The following is a 26,426-nucleotide window of genomic DNA, read 5'->3' as shown; positions in this document are numbered from 1 at the left end:
GAACCGGGGCTCTCTCTAACCTAATAAGGTCCTGCCTGGGGCGACAGCGCTGAGGACAAATGACTTGACTAGGACGTTAATGTAGGTGGATCACCCTGCTGTACTTTCATCTCAGCCCCTGCACTGAAATGGTATGAAAATGTCAGCAAGAAAAATGTTCTCTTGCAGCCGGTGGAGAATATTTGTTTAGTTTTTGGGACCCTGATTTTCTGTGATGAATTGCAAGGAGAAATCTCTCGACTGATTCATGTTGAAGACCGGCGGTGTTTTGAGACTTGGCTTTGGGGGGGAAATTTGATGTTGCTACAGTGTACTTATCCTTATATTAACTTCGGTCTGGAGACTTTACAGCATTTCTAGTGTTGATGGTGTGTAACAGTGTATCAGTTCATGCTTATTTGAAAGGTAGACATCAGTCTCAGTGTTCGAGAATTTCCCAAAACGGAGCTATTATTGCCTTGTATTACCCAGTTTTTGCATAATATAATATCTTGGGGTGATTTTTAACCATAGTACTAAAAAGTTATTCTTTTGAGCTACCAAATTGTGCGGTTAGGGGATTTACCAGGATTTCTGGCTTTGGATGGGGTGTAGTGTTATACTGATGTTTATTTAAACATTGCTCTTCAATCTCTATTTGCAAACTGCACAAAACGGTGCTATTATGGTCTTTCTCCCCTATTAATAAATCATTATATATAAGTGTATAGTGTATAGTAGGGCTGAACGATATATCGCATTTGCGATAATATCGCGACATGATCAAGTGCAATTTTCTAACCGCAAAGGCTGCGATTATACTGCGATTATAAGGCTGTCCAAATTACTACCATATCCCAGAATTCATAGCGCGGCCCAGCCAAACTCCAGTTTCCAGCAATGGCGGCCGCTACTAAGTTTTAAAATTACTCATACTAATCTTTCTGGGTCACAAAATAAACTTTTAACATATTTTCAGGCGAGAAAGTAGTTGTGTAAACATCAAATATCTGCTCGGTTTATCAAGATATCCCATATTTGCAAAAGTGCTTCGACGTTTTCAGAGGCGTCTGCTACCCACCAGCTCGACAGCTAGCCGGGAGCTCGAGGGTTACTGATGCGGCCGAGAACGGCACAACTCCCGGCACATCATTTTCAGATCACCGCGGAGTTTCGCTGCTCGGGTTAAACGTAATATATAAGTCACTTAGACAACCTAAAAATGTTATTGTTGGGCTTTTTTCAGTGTTTTGTTTGTTCGTGAGTAAATCGGTTTGGCTGAGATTAAAGTTATTAGATTAGATAAAATAAAACTTTATTAATCCCCCGGGTGGGTTCCTCCTTGGTTTTCACACAGCTGACTAAACGTCAAACAGAAAACTTATTAAACAGAAGTATGAGACAGTCGAGAATTTACACCAGTGTCTGGTTATATTTTAGATAGCAAGAAGCAGACGGCCGAGTTTATTAAACTCCACCGAGACAGCGGTGACGCTAATCAGAACTAGACCGTCCAATTTCACGCCTTTAAACTTTAAAGGCGTGTTTGTGTGTGTGTTTATACAATTGCTATTATGTTTGCACTTTATGTGTAATGTTACTGACTGCAGAGATCAGTAAGATGTGTGTATTTTTTATTTATTAGTTTTATTTATTTAATATTATTTTTTAATTGAATGACTGTCTAGTAGTTCACAGATGTCGAAAAACTGAGTGTGGTAAAGCCACTGATTTTTTTATGTATATTTCTGCAATCTGCACATTGTACTGACTTTCATTTTAATGTTTACACCAGGGTTCCTTGTCAGCACTTTATGCTCAGATGTTTGTAAGCTAAAAATAAACTATTGTGTATGTTCAAATATACTGTTGTGATTGAAGAAGTTAAATAAAAATGTCAGTCATCAATTCATGCATCACCTCATGTCATCATAACAGAGGTCTGTCTTCCAGGAAAGAACAGTTTAAAATTAATGTAATATAGTATTGGCCATACTATATGATGTATTGCTTGTCTTTGTTTAATAATACAGAAGACAAAGACCTTAAAAAATAATCGCATATCGCATCGCAATCGCAATATTGGGGCAAAAAATCGCAATTAGATTATTTTCCATAATCGTTCAGCCCTAGTGTATAGTATGAATATTAATGACTTTCAACCACCAATAATAAAATGTTTAGTGTTAGATAATAAATTGTGATTCTCTGAGTAGCTAGAAACAGTATCATTTCTTTAATAAAATAAGTTATTACGTCTTAAATCCAACATGCAGATTGTTACTGGGTCTTCTCTCAGTTCCTGTTAGTTAAAGTGAAGAAGATTGAATCACCTTTACCTGAATAAATGAATACTGCTTTAGCCAAAAGAGAAAAAAAAAAGTAGGTGAAGCAGATTTATGAAACCTTTTTCTCTTTTCTTCTTGTCTCCATATTTTTCCTCCTAACTGCTTTGATCTTTTGCTCATACCGAGGCTGCTGGCTCGTGGCTAGCTCTGACTTCTGGATAGCTTTAGCTTTAGCCACTTTCCCTTTGCTAGCTTCTTTAAAATGTCCATTTTCAGTTGAGTGAGGGTGATTTATGACCCCGATTAGGTTTGTTGCTACGAACAAATCTATTCAGACTTGCCAAAGTAAGCCGTAGCTTTTCTTCTGGTTTGCTTTGGCAAACTTTGTGTCTTTGCTTACAGTAAGGAGCTTCAACACTAATGATATTTTGGCATGTGAATGTGAGTTTACGTTTGACTTTTTCCCTGCCCCGCAGTGTGTGTGTTGTGCGTGCATGAAACGGACCAGCTTGTAATCAGACAAATGTGAGGCTGACCGGCCGGTCACCGGTCAAAGCCAGGAGCGCTGGATATCAGCCGATTCCGCTCCCTGGCTGGTTGATCCGCGCATCTCTAGTTTGATTTTTAATTTTTTTTATTGGTACACTTGGTAAATTAATTGGGAAACCATTTGAGCATTACATCTGGGGCATAGGGCTGAAAAATGTGATGATTTTTTTGTAGTTTTTGTGTAATATTTCTTAAATACAGTACATAAAAGAGATGATGTATGGGTCCAGTTATTGCTACTCAGTCTTCCCATCAGGCTCCACCCTTTTACAGGAGTTTAACTGCCTTTTAGAGTGAAGTCTGACATATTAAATGTAAAAATGGGGCCAGCAGCCACAATGTCATCAACATTGGTTCCAAAAATCCAATACTGGTCTCTGGTTTCACTGGAATGAAGGGATAATGCAGATTAATCATTATGGGCAATTATGTGGTGCCGTAAATAATTACATACAAATGTTAATTCTCTCTCTATCAGATCTGAAATAAATTGGGGGATCCAAATCACAATTGTGTTCAGCGGTTTCATTATGTAGCATGTGATCCAGCAGCTGATGCTGCTTCATGATTATCTTCATGCCAGAAGGGTCGAAGCAGCCTCCAAAACCCCCCCAGTGACTCCAACCAGCGTACCCTCAAAGAAGCACGTGTAGGTTTACTGTGTGAGGTATACCGAGGGGAAAATAAACTTTAGATCTTCTGGCCAACAGTTTGGAGGCTTAGCACATAAGTGCTTTGTGGAAGAAGTGGATTCACATCCTCTCGAGTGTATGCAGTGCCCTGCTTTGCAGTTAGGTAGGATGACTCTCAGAGTAGTGAAATGTAGTTCCTATTTTCCTCCTCCTCATCAGAACAGTAGCGGTCCCAAGGCGCGATAGGAATAGACACGAGTCTTGTGACCAAATTAGACATCCCACACGTGCTAAACAATCACACACACACCTACCCCACCTGTATTTATTTTTTTTGAAGAGCGGTATCAGGGTTCATGTGTACAGTGGGATACTTCTGCTGAGTGAAGGAGAAACCTGGAGGTAACTGTGCCTCTCATCCTGTGCTTCCTTTCAGATTTAATTATTACAGGACTGCTCCCGTCTCCCCTCCACCTCCTGCAAGCTGGTCTCTCTCCCCTCTCCTCCTCCCCATCTTTGCCATCTGTTGACTTCAGGTCATTTTGCTACTTTCTCGTGATTGCTCACCCGGTCTTCCCCTGCAGTTTCTTCTGTTGTTTTAGCCCCCTCCCCAGGAAAAAAGTCATTACCATCCCCGGAACGAGTCAGCGCGCCTTTATTGACTACCTGAAGTACAGAGTTTTCTATTTTCTCATGTTCGGTGCAAGTGGCCGCGGTGTTGAGTGACACTGAGATACACTCATCCTGAGCTGACTCCAGTGCACTGCCCCCCTCCCCCGCTCATCCCGCTGAGTTGCTTAAGGAAATTAAGCACATGACTCCACTCGTGTATGAGTCATTGTCTTTGCTCCCTCCATCCCCCCCCCCCCCCACTTTTTTCTTTGCTGCCCATTTCCTGTTGAATTTCCAGTCCTTCCCTATTTTCCTGCTCATATGTTTCCAGATGTTTGCCTGTGAGAGCGCCACCCTCACTGTGACGCAGCGTGCCCGTTCCATGAATCTCGTGCGCCCCCATACCTTCAGTGTTTTTTTTTTATTTTTTTGTGTTTAGAGTTTGGCCTCACCGTAAAGTAAGGTTCATACTTTATTCATGTTATTCAAGCCTCTAAGAGGTGATTCATTATTTAGAGCTTCTACCTCCCAAAGCCAGTTCACTAAGTACATTTTTGGCTCTGAGATAGACTCGCGCAAGCTGCGTTTTTCAATCACGAAGACGCTTCCTGCTCCCTCCTCCTCAACCGAGCCTCTTACATTTGGAAATGTTGTGCTTAGTTTTAGTGAAACGGCCCCATGGGGTCCAGAGTTAGATGGCTACAGTATTAATCAGGCGAACTCAAGCTGTGAAGCGCACAGAGCAAAGTGTTCCCCCTGGGTACAGAGCAGACGAGGGACATTGGTTCCAGATGAAAGGAAGATCAGAGGGGGAAGGACAGAGGGAGGAGGGAGAAGCTGGGTTGTTTTCTAATCTAGTGATATGAAGTCAGAGACAGGCAAATCTGTTTTTTTTCTCCCTTCAAAGTGTGTTGTAATTGCTGTGAAAAGCGCCTCCATTTAATGGAATACATTAGCATAAAAGCTGGAACACGGTATTATGAGAGTGAATAAAGTGAGTTACAAACTATTTTAGGGAGTAGAGGAATGATTTATGTTTAATATTTGGCCATAAACAAATTATTTTTTTGTCTCCTCTGCATCTTGTGTTACTGTAATTACTCACCAGATGTTTGATGTATCCGCCGCTGCTTTGCACAGCCAGAACATTGAGAGGGATGTGTTGGAGATTGCATCAGGGCTCATGATCGCATTTCACACCGATGGGCTTCATGCTCGCTGACACTCCTGACCTATTTATGATTTAAGAGCCGCGGTGACACTCATTCTTTCTCTCCCGTCTTTCATCTACTGCTCGCATGATCTCACTCGCCCCCGTTATCACGGCTTTGCAAGCAGACAAAAGATCCACTGGGTGGAAAACTCTGGAGGAGACTGACTTGGGAGATAGCAGGAGTGTGTCACAGAACAGAGTTAATTTGATTAGGAGTCAGAAACGGCACGCAGCTGTAAAGTCAAATATGGAGGCAACAGCTTAGTGGGCATAAAAACAGAAGGAAAAAAGTCTGAGTGAATAACAATGAAGCATGAAAATGTTTTTAAGCGACTTGTCCTTTTTCTTCACAAATTTCTGACCATGTTTCCGAAAAATCTGCTCCTCTCTTTCAGAACAACGACCCCTTGGCGCTCAGCTATCACGGATACCCGTCTCATAGTCAGGTAAGAGGAAAAACATGTGCCAAAATCCACGTTGTGTAATGTGGCCTCATTCCACTCCTTCCATTTATACAGTATTCAGATAACATTAATATGGCTCAGTGTAGCTCTTCAAACCACAAGGTGGGGGTGTAGATTATAAATTAGCAGTCGTGTAGTAAAAGACACGCCTCCACAACCCTCCAGTATTACCCTCCACCCACTTTCCTTTCTGTTCCCAATAATGCACACTTAGTAATCATCTTTCAGATGGCAAATCCAACTTGTTCTTTCTCTTTTAGCACCTTTAAACATGCTGATGTTATAGTTTTCTGCCCACAAACACGCACTCACACTGCATTGCATCTTGTTTGTGTTTATGTGTGTGTGCGTGTAAGACTACAGCATGTTTGCCCATCTTTGTATTAGCCTGCTGATTGTGTTATTAGACTGCTCAGTTTATGTGGTTAATCCTTAGATCATCCTCCGTTCATCCACTCATCCTCTCATGTTCTGCCCGTAATCTCCTCATCCCTCGCACTCCGTGGTGCCCGACAACCTCCGGCTGCTTATCTGCACTTTATCTGTCTTCACTTGAATGCTTTTATTTGCCCCAGTATGAGAATGGGCTTTTTTTTTTTTAGTACAGCTAAGTGGGTATTGCAGAAGCCTGGAAGTCAAACAGACAGTTTTGATTTCACTCTTAATCTTACTTTTGATGATGATGTTTTAAAGTTTCGGCTTGTCTGAACAGCCTCTTGTTGGGATCGAAAGAAGTCATTCAAGGACTGCTTGGGGGCTTGGAGGTGTGATTTGGCCTCTGACCAGGAGGGGGGAAAAAATGACAGAGAGGAAGAAAACAATGCCGGGCAGCGGAGGCTTCCACAACACTGAGGTGCTAAACTGTCAGCAGCAGTGTGAGAATGATGTGATCAAAGACTCCTGGAAGGAAGAGCCTGGAGAGTAGCAGAAGCCCCAAGTGTGAAGGGGAAGACAAGCTCTTTGCAGATGGAGTATGAAACTTGGCAGGCTGCCTATTGAAGTAGTTTTCAAACTTTTTTTATATAAAGTAAAATCATCAGGTAATGGCTTGGCATGGTATTTGTCACCCGGTGCGCAAACCTGTGCCGCGCTGGAGTTCTGCATTTGAGCAAAGGATTCACGTGCAGTGTGCTGTGCTGAAGATTAATGCCACTTCATTACTCGTGTAGTCGATGGTCGTTATTCAAGAAACGATGGCGATTTGTTCGGCGGGTGCTGGCATCTTTTCTTGCATCTTTGATGAGCCTTCCTGCTCAGGGCGTGTTTGGTGCCCCCAGTGGTGTCGTTTTCTTCTGAGAAAAATCTGCTCAATGCTTCAATATGTTTAGCTGTAATGATGCTATCTTTAGCTCTCTGCTGGACGCGGATTACCGTGGGGGTTTGGGAGCTGAAACCAGGTTGATACATATTTTTAAAAATGCAGCGAGCGCGAAGCCAAAACAATGATCTAAAAGGTGCTAAAATGCTCTGTAAACCTAAGGGGAGCTGCAGAGCTTACACCGCTGTGGCTTCATCCTCCTTGTTTTTATAGAAATATCGTCCGACACAGCTTTAAGTTGAATGTGATAACAGCCAGACTTGGGCCATGTTGGCGGTGTTATGAAAAACGCTGCTCGGTATGACCTAGTATCGTTGCAGTCGTGACTTTTGCAGGAAAAAAATGACTGATGTGTAAAATTACCGGCTCATTTGCGTAACAAGGTGCGTGTCTGAGAGAGAGAGAGAGAAGAAAAGACGTCTATTGCTCTCTCCCAGTGGTGCCAGCAGCCCCAGTTAACTCACCTACATGGAGAAAGAGAATAGAAGGAGAGAGAGAGAGTGAGGAGAGGAGAGGAGGACTGCGACATGAGAGGAAAGCAGAGGGGAGGGGAAAGTTTGCAGGTGTGACAGAGGCAGAGAAGTAGGAAGGGGGAGGCGTTAGGCTATCTGGGTGAGATAGGAGGAGAGGAGGAGGACCGGAGAAGAGACAGAAGAGATGAGCAGGCAAGGGCACAGCAGCAAAACAGAAGGCTGGGGGTAGAGGGAAAGCAAAGGAGCGAGTGGGAGAGGGAAAGAAAAGACTGAGTGGGAGTCGGGGAGAGAGAGAGAGAGAGAGATAGATAGAGGGGAAGGGGGGGTTGAAAGAAAAGAAAAGCAAGCAAGTAAGCAAGTGAGGGAGAGTGACAGGGACAGAAGCCAGGAGAGGAGGAGGAGGAGGTGGGGAGGGGATTGGCAGGGCAGACAGAGCGAGCGGGGGCAGAGAGAGGGAGATTTTGAATTTGTGAGACAGACAAGAGAGACTGAGCTGGTGAGGTGACACAGGCTCGGCGAGGGAGAGAAAGCGAGGCAGCGTGAGAAGAGGAAAGGAGAGAGAGGAGAGAGGAGCGACGACAGTTTGAGTTGTTGCACAGAATACGATGATGGGACTGTACTATCCTAACGTGCTGTCGGTGAGTGTTTATCCCCGTATCTTTTCATATCCTCCTCCGCCTGCGTGCACGGCCGCTGCATCTCCTCGTCGGCGCTCGGGCTCGGCCGTACGCGAAACGGCATCAGAACGGGCTGTCATCGAGCATTAAATGTTAATTAACTACTAACAGACGAGGAGTCTACTTGACCCGATCGCTAGAGCGGGTCCAGTCAGAGAGCGTTTCGGGCTCTTGTCAGGACTCGGCAGCTACTTGCTACGAGTGGGATATAAACACTGGAAGTAGTGTAGCAGGCGTTGATGACAGCGAGATACAGGCTGGAGATCGTATCTCCACAATTATGATTCGTTATGCCGAGCCGCACGAGCGGCAGTGTGTTATTGTACGCTGTTATTGTGGCATCTGTCCCCCCCCCAACCCTGCCAAAAGCTAGAAGTGCACGCAGTTTGAACATCAAGGGCTGCCACTGCCAGAAACTGCGCTCAGCCATGTATTATGTATGGTCAGGAGAATCTTATGTGAGCATACAGTACAGCGTGTCAGCTGGATGTAGCGGTTCAGTGGCGCTATTTCTGCTAGTCAACTATTTCGATATATCTGAAGCAGGAGAGTGGAAGCAGAGAGGGAATTGGAGGGGGGAGAGGAGAGGTAAGTGGAAAACTCTTTCTTCTTTATTGGCCCTGCAGCTGTCTCTGTACATCGCTCCAGCCTGTGAGCGAAAGGGACAGGTGTCCACAGAACAGTTGTCCCTGCCCTTGTGTTGTGTTTTCCTTTTTTTATTGCTCGTTCTTTCTCTCTCGTCCTCCCTTCTGCATCTCTTCTATTCAGCTAACAACACCTCCTCACTGTAATTTCTGTGTCACACATTTCACAAACACACACACAAGCTCGAGCACACAGTGGGCTGCAAAGTTGGTGCATGAAGTGTCATGTTCATATCATTACATTTCAATTGGTGTGAGTCAGTATGAGTGTGTGTGTGCTTCTCTTTCAGCTGTACCTTGGATTCCTGCTCTCTTTACTGTTTGACCTCTTTTCTCCCTTCTCTCGCTCTCCCCGGGGCCCTGGCAGCTGTTATCTCAATGTTTTCCTTTAAGAGCCCCTGGAAGAGAGGGGGATGGGGTTTGAAGGGAGAGAGGGAGAGAAGGAATGGGAGCACGAGGAGAAGATTTTTAAAACAATTTTAGGGTGATGGGACACCCCACGCTTCCCCACCGCAGTCAAGGAAGCTCGTAGGTGAGGGAGCAGAACAGACACGGGCGAGCAGCATGAAAATCACATATTGTAGGTCAACTAGAGGCGGCTAGTTTGCTCAGTGACGCAATTTCAGTGTGTAAAGCTGACTTTGCAGTTATGTCCATATGTGAGTGTTCCGAGTTTGTTTACAGCGGGGGTAATTTATCAGCTCCTTGATGGCGCTGCATTTGCTAATTTTATATAACTAAATATATATATTTTTTAAATTGTCTCTTTCTCCTGCGAGAGAGTTGAGAGCAGCAGATCGGGTGCAGAAGAAATATTTTCTCAAGCCCCACCTAAGCATGTGCCCTGAGGCAAGGGAGAGACGCCTACCTGCTGCAAAAGCTATGCGCAGCCTGCCACGCTTGCACAAACTGGAAACGGGTCGTGAGGATTCACCCCCCCACACACTGGCACGCCTCCACCTCCCAAATCTTGTTATCGATTCTTTGCAGGGGTAACAATGGTGGTCGTTAACTGATCCCGATGAACCGTGTTGCCGTGGCAACTTGGATGAGTCACTCATTTTGCGCTGATTGTTAGGTGGTTCGAGGCATGAGGCAAAATGTTGATGGGAAACCTTTTGTGATGTAAACACCTTTCTGGACGGGGGTAAATCTTGAGCGGGCCTCCTCCTCCTCCAGCTGTGTGCTTCCCTTAACTGCTCTAAAAGTGCTCAGCGTGAGGCATCAGTGCAGCTTTGACAAAAAAAAAAAAGGAAAAAGGCAGGGGTTGCCCTTCCTGACTCTTTAGGCGGTGCAGTTGACAGTGACAACACCGTCCTACAGCTGGCTTCCGTATGTTTTTAAACCACACTGGACAACCAGGCGATTAGTGCAGAGCCCTCTGTGAGCGTCAAACAGGACAAACTAGTTTCAGGGTCATGTCTAATGTATTGAAAGAGGCATAGTCATGTTGGGTTAATACATATCTGTTTGCAGGTTTGTATGCTCACCTGCCTGTGTGTTTGTCTGGGATGGCGTGTGGATTCTAATGTGGAATAAATGTGAACAAATAATGTCATCATCCTTTTTGTTTTCGGGTGTTTATCTTTCATAAAATGCCGCAGTGGTGCTGAACGGACCATTTATGCAGCTACTGAGGAGATGACAGGGGAAAGTCGGGGTTGTGCGTGTGTGTGCATGCGTGCACGCGCGAATGCATGTTCCTGTGCACATGTATGAGGCTGGGGAGTCTCCCAGAAATGGCGTGCGAGGAAGGGGAGACCCTACAAGGAAAAGGATGGGGGTGGATTAGGAGGGGTTTGTTTGACAAGCACACATGTTACCCTATAAGGAAATGGAGGAGAGAATGGAAGGAGGAGCCTGGATCGCGCTGATATCCTGTTGCTATGAGGCAAATGAGCTTGATTGACATGTGTGGGGGCGGGACGTATGCGAGGGTCCCGTCTGGATTTTATGAAGCGTAAAGAAGTGAAGCGCACAGCAGAGAGAGTGGGAGGAAAGGGAGAACAGCAGCAGAGAGGAAGAGCGAGTGAAGGGAGGAGGGGGGAACCGATGGAGGAGGGGTTGATGTTGGATGGAATAATTTAACAAGAGGGTGTCTCCTGGCTCATCGGTATGCCACAGGCATGTTGTAAAACGTTTCTCCAGCTGTTTGCAGCTTGGGTAACAGCAGCGCAGACTCGGAAGCCAAGATCTGAGCTGAACACCGAACTTCACCACTTAATCCGATTATTGAGCCAAAATACGAGCTGCTGCTAACAACATGAATCACGTTTTCCATAGTCCAGTCTGTTGAATTAGGCATTAGCGTTATGGCCGGAAGCCAGAGAAAGTACGATTCTGAAACGTCATTATTCATGTGAAATGACCCACTGATGCCCCAGTTAGCTTTTAACCACACTTCCTCTCCTCTCTCCTTTGCTCTTCTCCTTGTCTCCTCGAGTAGCGTAGTGAGACTGCCGCAGACGGGCACATTTTATAACATGCCTCCTCAGACACACTTGCTGCTGCTAACTGACCCGAAAGTAAGCCAGCTACAGCTACCGCTCTGAGTCACTGGCTTTGCCTGGCCAACGCATGCACTTTCACAACCCTTAAAATCCCTTAAAACACCGGGAGCATACACCGAGACAAGCGCAAGACATGCACACAAACAAAATGTACACAAACCTTGAGTGCTGACACAAATGAACAGCCTACAGTTTGCTTGTGCACAGGGCAGCACTTCTCCAAGAATGCCCTCCTCCTCTGCCTTTGTGTTCCTCCTCTTATCCTGCTATCTGTGTGCATTTATTCAGTAGATGCTTTTATCCTGATTCGAATCACAAAGGCCACTCGCAGTCAGCAAAAGGCCCCAAAGCCTTACAGAGGGAGGGAGACGAGGAGGGGGGCACATACTGTTTTTGGAGATACGGGGTTGTTAACACAGTGCATCAGGTATAGAGAGGCCCGTTGAGATGCTGCAAAAATGGATCTCCTCTGAAAAGGCCAATCGTCAAACACAAATACAAGGTTGTTTTTGGCTTGCATTCCCGCTTCTATTTTGGGTCTGGCAGAAGGAGCGGCAACAGCCGGGGTTGTCCATTCTCCTGCGAGGCTGTAGTCTGTGCATGAGCAACAACAATGAGGAGAAGAGAAGAACCGACAGAGTTGTGATCGGGGGTCTGTGTCAGAAAATAACTTAAAGAGACTCCGACTCTAACCACAAATTTCTTATTTTCAGTCCCAGAAAAAGCTCCCAGTATTCCTCGCTAAGAGCTAAATATAATTGAACACGGGGAATTTTAATCCAGAGAAGCTAGAAATGTGAATCAGAGCTGGTCTTGAGATTTATCTTCAAAACTACCAGTGGAGACTGGAGTCAGCAAGTTTGCACTATTACATTTATTTCAGCACAGCTCATTCATTCACTGTTTTCTTGAATTTGCCTTAAAGTTTAGATTATTTAGCCTGATAAGGACAAGGCACACATGTATGTGAAAACATGGGTTGCTGTTGATGTTTATTAATACTCAGATCCAGAGAGATCTTGTTCACTACCTACCTCTACTACCTTTACTTTGGTTTTTCTTTGGTTTTTAGTGATTAGAGCTGCAACACAATCGTCCTCAACCAGAATTATTCAGATGATCTGTCCAATATTGGCTGCTATAACTTATTTGTTCCATAGGTGCGACTGTTTGCTTATCAATGAAGAAATGCTTCCTCATTGATCAGTCTCTTAGGCATCTAAAGGTTCATAGAGATTGCTACATTAATGCATTCTTAATGTGATTTTATGCCGTGCCGAGGATGAATCCTGCATATTTACAGATCTATTTCTCTATCATTGGTGACATTCGTCAACTGGTCTATGAAATGAACTGGTTCCAGTACCTTTGATATCGATGATACAGCTGATTCAGGGTTGGTATAGAAAACCTTAGAGAAGGCTGGTGAGGCTCACAGGGTCACAGAGTTTATGTTCCTCCTCCTTTCAGAAAAAAAGATCAAAGATTTGAAGTCGTCATCTCTAAATCTGCCTCCTGGGTCATACCTCTACTCAGTGGTTTGTGCTGCTGAAATTACATATGTATATTGCTGCAATCAGAAATTGAGGCTTAAAGCGTGCGCTATTAACATCCAAGTCACTATCATTCTGTCTAAGTTGCATCACAACTTGTCAAGTCCAAGACTGACTCATCTGTAGTCGAGTGAGATGTGTCATGAGTCATCAATGTTGGGACTCAAGTACGACAGCAGTAAAGCGGTGATGAACAGTAGGAGGGTGGTTTTCCCATCAAATTGGACAAAAGATAGACTTTTATTGCATTTATTCATGTAAGCCTCTACAGCAGGGGGATCCCTCAGTTAAAACAATCTTCCTTTTGACCTTTTTTGCTTATATGTTAAGTTTTTTTTAATTCATTCCATTGAAGCTCTTTAATTTGCAGTAAGATAGAAATATAAAATAAATGATAGCTTTAGACTTTAAATAAAAGCAGAGCTGTCAGCGTATTCACTCAGTGCAGCTTGTTGGACGGTGGAAAAGCATCTGAAGGTGGGAGGGGAGGCGTGGAGGTGCTTTGAGCTCAGCGTTAATAACATGGCGATATTTATAAACAAATATCTGCTCATTTTATTTTAACCTTTGCTTTTTACTTATATGAATATGCAGAATCTTTTGGGAAGTGGAGCGGGAAGCCTTCTGGTTTCCGTTTGTAGCCCGGTTAACACTAGTTGGAACACAAACAGTCGCTTTTGAGCAGGCTTTGTTTGCATGCAGGTAAACAGTCCCAATGAAAGGCACAAGAGAGGCTGCATTTTTGAAAATGCAGCCTCCAAACCACCAGCTATCATCTAATGCCAATTTTGTTTTTAATTAGTTTTAAAAATGTATCTCAAACAATGACTGCCAGATGGAAGAGGAAGTCTTGGCCCAGGTCATCAGAGCAGAAGACAAGCCAGTACGTTCTCTGACTGACGACATGGTAACACCCGTAACGTTTACCGTTTTCACCGTTTTTAATTTAGCCTGTTAGCTAAATAGCGAATATTTGGCAGTCAGAGCACAGAACTGCATTATGATGCGGTGATGCCACTAGATCAAAAGTGAAAGAGATCATTAAAATTTAATGGCGCTGCATTTAATAGCGGCTGAAACAGTTAAAAGGTTTCCCTCATTGCCACAAAATGTTGCCAGCCTATTGTCCCCTTTCAGCTTTTCCCGTTTCACCGCTTCACCCAATCTGGGGTCATCAACTTTCCCTTTCGAAGGAAGACACGGGAGCGGGTCGAGTTTCTCTCTCTTTCTGTTTGCCACCCAGGTTAGCTCCTACCTAGTGACCCAGAATTGCTTGCTCCACCTACTCTCATATTCACCTCCGCAAATGCATTTAATCTAGGATGGGTTTATGCAAAGTGAAGTCATTCAGTGTGTCACTTAACATGTCTGTTTTTTTCCCAGCTGCAGTTAAAAGCTTGATCTAAACTAGCTAATTTCCACATCTCTGCTCTCTCCTTTTCTTTTCTTTTTTGCATCTCTGAATTGAGCAAATGTAATGAATTCAGGATCTCTCATCAGAGGATTGCAGCTAATGTTCACATTATTGCCACCAGTGAAGTAACAGAGTGTTGTTTCTTTTCCCCCACAACAAGGAGAAAATGCATGTTTTGTTCACTAATTGGAGCATAAAATCATAACGGCTAATAACAGAAACCAAATTAATGAGAGGGTGAAGTAATGCAGGAAAAGAGATGCAGCAGTTCATTTCTCTTTATTTATTCTGGGAACTTGGAAGAGCTGAAATTTTGCAAAGCCGCACCTCTAAAAGCATGCATCCTAAAACCCTGGCAGGTTATAATAATCACAGGAACAATCTGTGCAAATCACAAGCACGGCTCGCCAAGGTGTAAGGTGTTTGCGCTGCGACGTGAAACTTAGGACACGGAGGCGAGGCTGTTGAGGAGCGCTATCTTGTATCAAAATCTTAATTTGAGTGCTTGTGGGCGAGATTGGAAGAGGTTCATACAGCTGCAGAGTTTAGATGAGCGGACACAGCTGCTATCTGAAAACGTGAATGAAGTTAAACTTGGACACTGTGGTCAGTAATCTGGTGGCTGTATTGCTCAAGTGGCAGCCACTGAAGATGAGGATCGCGGTTTCTGTTTTGCCCGAGGTGGTGACTCTTCACCTGCCAGGCGAGTTGCGGGGATGTGTGCGCGCGGCGAAATGGTGTGGCAGCGGCGCTTCGGGGTAAGGCTCACAGTGTTGAGATGAGCGATAACATGCATTTTAGTGCCCGTTATCGGTGAGCGAGAGCCAGGGAGATGGCAGGATTTCTGTTTGTAATTACACTCCTGAAATCACAAAAGGCAGAACGCGGCTGCAGCCTTTAACGGACGAGTTCAAAGCATTCCTCTTAAAGCGTCTGGTTCTGCCTCCTTTTTGCCTCACGACGGCGGGAAAGACAAGTATAGGTGCGATGCAAAGAATTTTCTGCACCAGGAATCTTCCAGTAAATGATTAGATGAATAATTATATCATTCTTTTGTTGTTCTTTAAAAAGGCAGCTTAAAACTCATGTGTTCAGACAGACACTATGTTGTTTTTCTACATTCATGTGTGTCCACTTTGCCTTTGGCGTGGGCTGGATTTGATTAAATTACCTCTGTAAAGCAATTTGTGACCATTCCTTGTCTCAAAAAGCGCTATAAAAATGAACTTTACTCATTTACTTAGCGACTTGTGAGTTCCGGTATATCAGACATGATTATTCTTAAGTTTTAGACCCCGCTTTGCTTTTAGAGCTGCATAAATTCTTTGTGGCATCGATTCAGCGAGGTTCTGGAAACATTCCTCTGAGATTTTGGTCCTCACTGGCATGAAGGAATCGTGCAGCTCATGAAGCCGTTTTTCTTTTTTTCTTTTTTCTCCTTTTGCCCGTTCCCCCACATCTCAAGGGTGCTCGATTGGATTGAGATGTGGAGACTGTGGAGTATACTGAGGATACCACTGAGCCCATTCTCCTGCTGAAAATAGCCATTTGAAGATGGGTACACTGTCATTATAAAGGGATGGGCATGGTCACAAACAGCATGAGGTTCAAAGTTTACCATAAAAAAAACACATCTGCAATACAATTACACCACCAACCTGAATCGTCGATATAAAAGCAGGATGGATCCGTGCTTTCGTTTTGTTTATGCCAAATCCTGACCCGTCCGTCTGAGTGCTGCACCACAAATCGAGATTCATCGCGACCAGGCAACGTTTTGTCCCAATTTTTAGTGAACCCGTGCCACTCAATTTCCTGTTCCGAGATGACAGGAGCGGCACCCGGTGTGGTCGTCTTCTGCTGTGGGCCATCTGCTTCCATATTCTTTGTGCTGTGTTCGGCGATGCTCATCTGCATATTGGTGGTTATTTGAGTTGCTGCCACGTTTCTGTAAGCTCAAACCACTCTGGCTGTTTGTCTCTGGCCTCTCCAGTCAACAAAGCATTTTCGCCCAGAGAACTGCCACTCACCGGACCCCCCCCCTCCCCCCATTCTCTATAAACCCTGGAGATGGCTGCATATGAAAATCTCAGTAGATCAGCAGTTTGTCAAACCAGCCTGTCTGGCACCAACGGCCATGCCACTTTCAAAGTCACCTAAATCACCTTTCCTCCTCATTCTGATATTTGGTTTTAACTTCGTAGGAGTCTCCTGACCAGTGCCAGTGTCTGACTCAGTCCATTGAGGTTGTATATAGGTACATACAGGAACGAATTTCTTTGAAGTGTGATGGGCGGCATTTTCCTTTTAATAACAAAGCATTTCAAGGACGATGCTTCTGACTGATAAAATGTCTTAAAAAAGTAGTCCAGGAAGAAATCATTAGATTGATGTTTATAGTTTATAGTACACAAATCTATGTTCTGTATTTAGAGTTAGGATTTATCCAATAGAAAAAATACTTAAGTTGTTAAGTTTAACAAATTCCAGCTTTATTTGCTTAAGTTTGTCTGCTTGGTACACGGCAGAGTTTCTCTCTCACTGCTCGCTGGGAGCAGCTCAGCTGAAGCTGTTCTCGTGTCACGATATCGATGTGATCCGTGTCGACCGCGTGCATCCCCCGGTTTGTTACTGAGTCGAGGGGCCGGACTACAGTGTCACAGGTGTGACGCTGAGAAAGGTCAAAAGCTGGGAGACAGATGGCATGCTCGCAAACGCACACACAAACACACACGCACACATACGTACATACTCACCCTCCCACACACTTATAACACTCCCAAAGGGACAGTGATCTATTGTGCAGCTCAGATGGGCATCGCTGCAGCCTGTCACTCACTCACACACACACACACACACACACACACACACACACACACACACACACACACACACACACACACACACACACTTGAAGTGAGTATAGCCAAGCAGATGTCAGGTAGGCTCAACTGAGTCTATTTAGAAGTGATATAATGCCGACGGGGGGGCGACATTGTAACTTCTTTTACTAATTAATTATTGTATTACTGTCTTTGCGAGTCTGTCTTACATTAGTACTATTCCTAATAAAGCAATGATGATGATGATTGTAGTAATTAGTTGTTACAGTCAAATGAGAAGAACAAAGAGGTTAGAAAGACACAGCAAAGGAGAATAGGCTGAACAAAAAAGGCTACACAATGGGTGCTACTCCGGGTTTCTAGATATCGTCATCATTTGTATCTATTGTGATTTACAAATGTATAATTTAGTTTTTATGATTTTGTTTTCTGGTGCCGGTATCAGGTTGTTTAGTTCTCATTTTCTGGTACATTTTAATGTCATATGTATCAGGTGTGGTGAAAAAAATATTGAGAGTTGGTAGAGTTTTTTGTTTTTTTAAATCAGGGCTAACATGCTAACGTGGCTCACGCCAGATTAATGATGATGGTCAACTGGATTTTGGCAATCAGTGTGATCTCTGCAACCACTTGAATGCATTACCACAATAGTTTTGTACATTCTTGGTCCCCAGTAGATGAATCTTACCACTAAAAATTTGATTTCATTCGGTTTGATTTGTATAGCGCCAAATCACAGCAACAGTTGCCTCAATGCACTTTATATTGGAGGAGAGCCTACAATAATACAGAAAAACCATTAGGCAACAAACTATGAGCAAGCAATTGGCGACAGTGGGAAGGAAAAACTCCCTTTTAGCAGGAAGATGCATATAGTGAATACTTTATACCTGCTAAATGTCGGTATGTTAAGTTTGTTGCTTTTAACTGTTTTTACACTTTCTCTGCAGCCCTTAGCATTTCTCACATCACCTGACAAAGGTGTTATGGCAGTGAGCAAATCTCCAGTGCAATCACTTTGGATGTCAGCTCATCTACCAGCATGTGAGAGGTCAGATTGTACCGGTTGACAAATCGCTCCGCTAAACGTCCACTGCGTTCACAGCTACAGTAAGTGAGGGGGTGTCGCTTACTGCCTTCTGCATGTCTCATCCAGGCAATCTGTTTCTGGTAGTGTGACCACGTCGTAAGTAGACCGTTTCATGCTTTGCGGTACTTTGCGTGAAAAAGGACAAACTCAGACAATGTCCTGATTTATTTATTTATTTTCTTAAAACGTGCTGACATTAGCATTTAAAGCATCCCTCTCTGAACCAGAAAACCATCGTAGTGTTTTTATAGTCTTTAATAAAATGACCAAACACTGCAGTTATTGGAATTAGAAATCTGGTGAAGTTTGAGTAATCCTTTGCAGCTATGGATCGGGCCTCGTCTCTTGAATCTGTCATCACCTTTTATCTTCAAATCCCCCAGCCCGGCCCCGTCCTCTCCCATCCTTGCTGCCTCTCTGTTACCATTTAGGGTATCCATACCCCACTGCCAGCAGTAAGGAATGTGTGTGCGCGTGTGTGTGTGTTGTGTTAATGCCTCTGCCATGTTTATGTGTCTCTACCATGTGTTTATGGACGCCTGTGTTGTTCTCCTACAAGCTCGAATTTTGGCATCTTACACACATCTTCTTGGGGGTGGGGGGGATAATATGTACGAAGTACTTGGGCCGGCTTCCTTGCAAACAGTTGGTCTTTGTGTGAGCGTTTAGGTGTGTGGGTGTTTGCGTGTCAAAGGTGGTTTGTGTGCAGAGGCGTTTGTAAGTGTGCGTGCAGGCATTAGACACTCATCATTGTGCAACACACTGAGCATGGAGGCATCTGACCCTCAATAATAGATGTGGCAGCAGTGAATATTTAATGGTTGGGGGGTGGGGTGGGGGTGGGGGGTTAGATACACGCACACACACACACACACACACACACACAGGAAAATGGAAATATAATATCCATGCCTGTATGACTTTTAGACTGACGCTCTTGGGGAAGTGGTCTCTGTGTGGTCGGGTGATGCTCTTAGTAAAAGATACCGTGGTATTTCGCCAGCCGACCACTTTAGTTCTCACTCCCACCTCACTTTTCTCTCTTTTTCTTCCAACAGGGTTCTCAGGATAGTGCTGGCGGTCAGGAGGGACTCGTCCCCCCACCTTTCTCTGCCTTCCCGCCTCCTCCACCACCGCCCCCCCAGAACGGCCTGGCCCTGGATTACGGGGGCAGCCTGTATGCTGCAGGGGCCGTCCAGGGTCCCGTGGAAGCCGGCGGAGCAGCGAATAGCGCAGCCAACGCCGCTAACAGCCTCAGTGCCCAAGTGAGTACCGGCCTCCTTCCTCTGTTGGCAGCCCACACCCAGGCTGTGCCTTGAGAGGGCGCTTAGTGAGTGGGATACACGTTACAGACTGAAATGAGGATATTATAAGAGCACATTACTAATTGTGACCACAATTCAAGTTTTTCTTTTCAACTGAGCTGTAACATTTTCACATGTTGTTTTGTTTTTATCTCGCTCGGATTAAAACGTATAAACCTCTCTGTGTTACGATCGTTCCTCCAAACACAAAAATAATTCCACCTGTCATAACCGATTCTGTGGCCACTTCGCTGTCACAGAAACATACACTGAGAGAGTGTGTGAAGTAGGGGTGGGTTTTTATAATCGATTCATCGATTAAAATCGATTCTGGCTTGGATAACGTAAAATCGATTCATTAAAATCCTGAATCGATTTTTTAATATAAATTTATTTTGTCCGAAATGCCAGAATCTCTGGTGACATCTCACAAAATTTCAAGAACCACCAAACAGTAAATGAGAGCAGGTACAGGGATTCTGCACATAGACTTAAACACACAGCGCGACCCGCGGATCAGAATCAGTTAGATGTCGCCTTTCTCACAGTCGGGGCTGAAAGCCGACAGCTCGCTGATCCGGGTCCACGCTTTGTGTTCACGCCCTTTATGCGCTGATTCTAAAGCTGTTAGTTTGATCTCTCTCCAAACAATATTGACCGAACCAGCAGCTAAAGAAGATCCAAACGCTTCACATAAACATCGTCATGAATTCACTCTTTTACTGTTTTGCTTCCATTGCGATGCGCAGCTCTCTCTCTCTCCCTCCCCCCCCCCACCCTCTCTCTCTCTCGAACAGTTTCCCTTTCTTCATTATTCGCTTGCTTGTTACGCACAAGTCTACCGCTGTTTACAGGCTGTCGGCCGCTGTTTTTTTCCCTTTTACATTCTTCCGAAAAGAAAACCTCATTTCTGCTGTTCAATACTGAACAAATTTAAACTTTTTAATATTATTCAAAATGCAAAATGCTTAGCCGTGTCTCTAATAAAACCGCTGTAACGTCAGAGGTAATGTTCATTAATTAATGGTTTTCTTTCGTTTTTGATGTACTGCAGAATATTTTTATAAAATCCCAGGCCAGGAAAATCACCTTCATGTTTTTCTGTGTTTTATCTTCAGCTACTTTGACACAAAGGCATCTGCTGTGATGCTCACACCTTGGATAAAGTCTTGCGAGTGTCAGCTTCCTTTTTATAGATACAAAAATATGTAAATGTTCTGATCTGAATTATACTTCTGACTGTCAAAATTTCCCAGATTTAAATCGAATCGAATCGAATTAAATCGAATCGTGGATCGAATCGATTTGGGACCTTGTGAATCGGAATTGAATCGATTCTAGAAATCAGTGACGATACCCAGCCCTAGTGTGAAGGCTGCCTTTTTCTGTCTGTCATCAAGTTTATGTAAAAACTACCAAACCGTAATTTATGAAACTGTGGAAAGGTGGAGCGCGGGCAAAGAAAGAACCCATTAAATGTTTTGGAGGCAAGAGTGGGAGAGTTCTGGATCAGTTTCTTTGAAATTGCAAAACAGGTCATTTGCCATGGTTTGGTATTCACTCTCTAAGTGCTTTCTATCATTATGATAGGAAAACAGCTTCTTTTTTTTAACTCATCCAGCAGTTAGGGTGGAATAGCTACATTTATTTGGAGGGTTTTTGGTTTTTTTTTTCTTCTCTGGTCGACTTGCAAATTACAGCCCAATCTTCACTCTTCTTTTTGCTTTGTTTGTCTTTGAGCACTTTGACATGCAAAAGCCCACACAGCTAAACGCTCACACAAAGAACGACTGTTGGTAACATTGCCTACCCAACTTTTTAAAAAATGACAGAAGTGTGAAAACACAATTTGCTTAAAGCAGGAATTTGACATGGGTGTTACTGCTGATGGCCGCCACTTATATAATGTTATATGCAATGTTTTGTCACCACAGTTAATTTTTATCCACTGTTTTTTCTTCAGGTGGAAAAAAGGTGAAAAATTCAGGTTTCATTTTTTTCAGATGGTGGTATTTAAACATCATCAACAATAAATCCTTATAAATATTGAAATTGGACAGCTGAGAGAAACTACATGTTTAGATTGGACTGTGTGTCTAATTTTGCAAATCCAGAGAATGACAGTACTGTGCAAAAGTCTTGACCCACACCTCATTTCTTTATATATAGATTTTCTGAAGGTCTTTTGAAGTTTTTCTTTGGACATTGGCTGCTTTTCTACTCACTCCAGTCCCTAAAGTTTCTCATTTTTAAAGTAATGTTTGCTTTTTCCCCCCTTGTCGTTGTTTGTTAAGCAACTTAACACTGACTTATGAATAATTCAAGCAAAAGAAAAAAATCCTTAGTCAAGATATGAAGCGGTGTTGTGTCTCCACACAGCAGACAACTGAGCAAAGAGCCAATTTTAGATGATATCTTTGGCACTTCTGGCACCGTTACTAGCAGTGTGTCACAAAGACCCGTAATTTTTTCCCCATTTCTTTAGTTGAATCTGTGAAAAATGCCAGCGATAACACAATTTGAAATTGAAATTTTATTTTTGCACCAACAAGGTGATTATCAAAGAGCTATTAGCAGAAAACTTGGCATATCTCAGCAGGGTGTGCAGCGTGTCCTTAAAATGCTGAGGAAACTGGCCAAATGGAGGAGAAAAGAAGTGGCAGGGATAAAGAAAACTACCTACACCAGATAAACAGAAAGTCATGTCCTTAAGAAATAAGAAGAAATCCAGTAAAGATCTCACAGACAACACAAATACTTGTTGCCACAAATTTTATGCAGCAATGAATCCAAATTTGACATTTTTTGGTACAAATTGTTGTCAGTTTGTAGAGAGGAGGTCAGGATGGAGGTGCAGCAGTGAGTGTCTACAGCCATCTGTAAAACACGCTGCAATTGTACAAATTCTCTTTTTGCCTTATATACTATATTGTGCATGTATGTTTGCACGTGTTTCAATAAATCACTGCAAACCTTTTCAAATTTTTCAAGCAAAATATAAAGAAATGAAAGGTGGCTCAAGACCTTTGGACTGTGCCATAAGTATTTTTTAAATCAAATACTACAGCGTCACATGAAATAAAATTTACAGTGAATAAAAACAGTCATGGTTTTCATTCGTTGTACACTGCTGCTTATAACCAGAGGCAATACAAATATGTTGAGGTTAAATCATTTATTTATTATGTTCTGTCGGTTGTTTGAGTCAATTCACAGATTTTTGCAACGGTTTTAATTTTCCCTTTAATAATTTTGGACACGCCAAAAAATGGGAAAAATACTGTCTTTGTGTTCTTCTCACAGGGAAAAAGCACAAAATATCGATTATGAAACATAATCGATATTTTGTGCTTTTTCCCTGTTTCTAGGCAAAGCGAGTACTTGGACATTTTTCCTGTTCAATCCATAATTTGTGCAAGCTGATTAATGAACTAATCAGCACAATAATCAGCTGATTAATGGAAGCAGCGAGCAGCGCCTACTGCAGTGCAAATCTGACAGATGACAGTCTGTCAGCTAATGGTGCATTGCGTATCGTCTTTTCGCAACCCTAACAAGACCTCTTTGTTTTCGTCTGTCTGTCTCTGTTTGTCTTTTTGCATCCTTGTGTCTAAGCAGTCAGATGGGTCCTCCCAGATTGACGGCCAGTCTGGGGTTGGCTCGGGAGGTGGAGGCGGCGGGGGGAACGCCGGAGACGATTCGGACTCCAAGGCCACCCCCAAACGCCTTCACGTATCTAACATCCCCTTCCGCTTCCGAGACCCTGACCTACGGCAGATGTTTGGGGTAAGCGGACCAGAACGTTGCCTTTTTTCCCCTCCACTGTGTATCGTTACATAACAGAGTAAAATCCCCTCTAAACTAAACCCCCCTCATCTAGTGACTGCAGCCCTTTGCTATCTTCTAGTGACGCTTATATAAAAACAAGGGTTTGCCATGCTGTTTTTTTGCTGAGCAGAATCCATTGTCTTATTTGATTATTTAGATTTTCAGCTCTCCAGCAGCTTATCTAAAGTGAAGTGTAATAATCTGGCCTGGTTCCCTCCAGTTTTGCAAGAGGAACGGCTCTAAAATGCAGTGCAGAGAAAAGAACAGAGGAAAGGAAGATATGGTAGAAGACCTAGCAGCCAGTGTAGGCTCAGTGCCAGCTCATCGTGGTTGAACAGTGCTGACACCCCGTGGCGAGAAGCAGTGTGTGTGACTTACATGCTCGCTCAGCTTCTTCATTTTCCTTCTCTTTTTTTAATTAATTAATTCATTATTTTCCTGTTTCTTGTTTCAGCAATTTGGCAAAATCCTTGATGTGGAGATCATTTTTAACGAGAGGGGATCGAAGGTAGGACACTGAGGAAAAAGAAAACATGTCAGGCATTTCAAAATGCAGCAAAAAAAAAAGAAAAAAAAGAAGCTTAACTGCAATCTCCTTCTCCTCCTCCTCCTGCGTCTCCTTGTCGTTTCTTTACCCTCCTTTGCTTGCAGGGCTTCGGTTTTGTTACGTTTGAGTCGAGCGCAGATGCAGAGAGGGCCAGAGAGAAGCTCCACGGCACGCTGGTGGAAGGACGTAAAATCGAGGTAACGGCACGCTCGCCTCTTTTTCCTATTTTAATTTTTTTTTTTCAACAGTGACCATTTTCTCCTCTGTGTCCCCTCCATGTCCAACTGTGACCTTAATTCTTCTGGCCCAGAGAAGGTTTCCGGATGGCTGTTGTTTAAACCCCCCCCCCCCCCACCCCCACCCCTCCTCCCTTCGGCTTCACTATAGCATGGTGCAGTGGTGCCGCACGCAAAGGCGTCTCTTTTGAAGCCACTTCCTGTTGATGTTCGTGCTGTTAATGCTGTTCTCGTTCTTCTCGATATCGTGCGCTGTCCCATTGCACCTTGATCCTTAAAAGTCGTGTGGTTTGCAAAGCATGCTGGGTGGAGTGGCTACACAACAGGCATGGCTGGTGAGAAGTCACTACGACACGATTGCTGATGATATCTGCTTACATCACAGCATGGATGATTTTTTTTCCTTCTTTTTAAATTACTATTATTTTTGTTTAATCTGTCCTCCTGCACCTTTTCCATCATCCTCATCATCATCGTCACTTCTTCCATGATCATGACGAGTGGCCATTCTTGATTTATGGTTGTGTTTATGACTGGATGAGCAGTTAAAAGCCTCTCAGTTATTTTCCTCTTGGGTGGGGGGGGGGAGAAAAGTGCTTGCTGCTGGTGTAAGAGGCTACTGTATGTTGCATGGATGGAGCACTGGCTCAGATGTTGTCAAGGATTTTTCACTCTTTTCACTTGAAATTGCGCGGCTGCCACTGAGTCGTAGTTTTTTTACGTTTGGTGTGTTTACGAGATTGATGCATGATGGGCGTTGGGGTGGGGCATTTTCAGGGGGGCAGTTTTGGGAATAAGGCTGCTGTGAGAAGTGTGGTGTCATTTCTGATGCTTTTGTAAAAAAAAAAAAGCCAACAAAAAACACCCTTTAATCTCAGATGTGCAAGATGAACGGTTAAAAATAAAAAGAGAAGTGTTGTTTTACACACACACACACACACACACACACACACACACACACACACACACACACACACACACACACACACACCTGCATCCAGCGCTCCTGAAAAACAACACTAGATCTCATGGAAGTGCTTTTTCTTGTGACTTATTTTTCCTTTTTTTTCCTTTAATTTGTTAGCATGAGCTCGGATTTCAGTTGCAAATGGCCTGGGAGATCAAATACACCGTGCTTTCGCCATTTGCTCTGGCTCTTTTGATTTTAAAATCACGCTTTTGATTTTTTTTTCTTTTTTAAAAAATGATTTCTACTTGCTACTAAAGCTCTTCTGCATGGTCCTGAATGTCCTGCTCTCTTCTCTGTCTCTTGTGTGTGGGTGTGGAGAATGTTTCAAAAAATGAATAAATAAAAAATATGGAGGGTGGAGACAGAACAAACAAGTGAAGAGAATAGTCATCCCCTCTCCTGTCCTTTTATTTCATTGGTCCTCCATCTTTCTCCACTCTATTTTCCCCCCCACCCAGCCAGTCAGTCTGTCTTTCCCACTCCGTGTCCCATATGCATCTTCATCTCTTCTGTCCATTCCTACCTAAATTTCTCTGTCCATTTCCCCCTTCCTGGGATGTAGTCAGGTAGCACAAACACCAGAGAGTGGGAATCAGTTAGACTTTGAGTGATAACTTTGTCAGTTATTTGAATATAACCTGGACAATACTATAACGTGTAGTTTCCTTCCCCAAGTTATATTTTAATTTCTGACGTTTTCTGTTTCCGTTCTATTTCTTTCCTTTGTTCGCAGAGGGTTTTTTTGTTGTTGTTGTTTTTTTAATTGTTTTTTTAGAGGCTAGATTGTTGTGATGTGGCTGATTCTTGTAGGTGACTGTTGACACGTGACCTGTTACATCACTTCCTCTCTACCACAGGGTGGGGGTTGCTTTTCATTACCTCGTTTTGTTTATGTTTACTTTTTTTTTTTTTTGGTTTTTTTGGTTCATCATTTCTTTCTTACATATATTTTCTCTATTTCCCTGATGATTTTTGTATGTTGTTGTTGTTGTCAGTCTCCACGGTAACTGCTCGCGTGTCCTCACGCCGTTTCCCTGCCAACGGTAAGTTGTGTACACATGGCATCATCTTTGAATGACCCCTCCCCCCAACCCCATCCGTCCAAATGAAATTAAAAAGAATAAATAACGATGCACCCAACACCCAAATGAAGGACTCCTCTTACTTAAGGGAGGCTTGATTGGTCGATTGACAGAACCTGATTGGCTAATCCTGTGATTGATTTGGGGAGGTGGTGAATGAAACGATTTACGTGATTAGCCATTGACCGCATGGCATTACA

At 43.5% G+C, this 26,426-nt stretch overlaps 1 protein-coding gene across 8 annotated transcripts in view; it reads left to right on the top strand.

The window, feature by feature from the left end:
* Window positions 1-26,426, top strand: part of rbfox2 (RNA binding fox-1 homolog 2) — a 43,390-nt gene that overhangs the window by 5,544 nt on the left and 11,420 nt on the right. For 5 of the 8 annotated variants that reach the window (XR_014892743.1, XR_014892742.1, XM_085277061.1 and 2 more), the window contains exons 2-6: window positions 5,669-5,719; window positions 19,318-19,524; window positions 23,179-23,349; window positions 23,846-23,899; window positions 24,043-24,135. Coding sequence is in view for 6 of the 8 variants with exons in the window: in XM_085277061.1 (XP_085133187.1) it covers window positions 5,669-5,719; window positions 19,318-19,524; window positions 23,179-23,349; window positions 23,846-23,899; window positions 24,043-24,135 (576 nt within the window). In the remaining 2 variants the exon portion in view is untranslated. Of the gene's footprint in view, window positions 1-5,668; window positions 5,720-6,861; window positions 8,167-19,317; window positions 19,525-23,178; window positions 23,350-23,845; window positions 23,900-24,042; window positions 24,136-26,426 lie in introns of those variants that run through there. The other 3 variants (XM_085277063.1, XM_085277059.1, XM_085277064.1) reach the window with 2 other exon arrangements.

This window comes from Mchenga conophoros, linkage group LG6 (assembly GCF_057382185.1).
Source record: "Mchenga conophoros isolate Kocher_MC1m ecotype Shallow Benthic linkage group LG6, M_conophoros_male_GT1.1, whole genome shotgun sequence".
NCBI lineage: Eukaryota > Metazoa > Chordata > Actinopteri > Cichliformes > Cichlidae > Mchenga > Mchenga conophoros.
The sequence above is the reverse complement of the archived record's forward strand: the minus strand, read 5'-3'. Positions and strand labels throughout refer to the sequence as shown.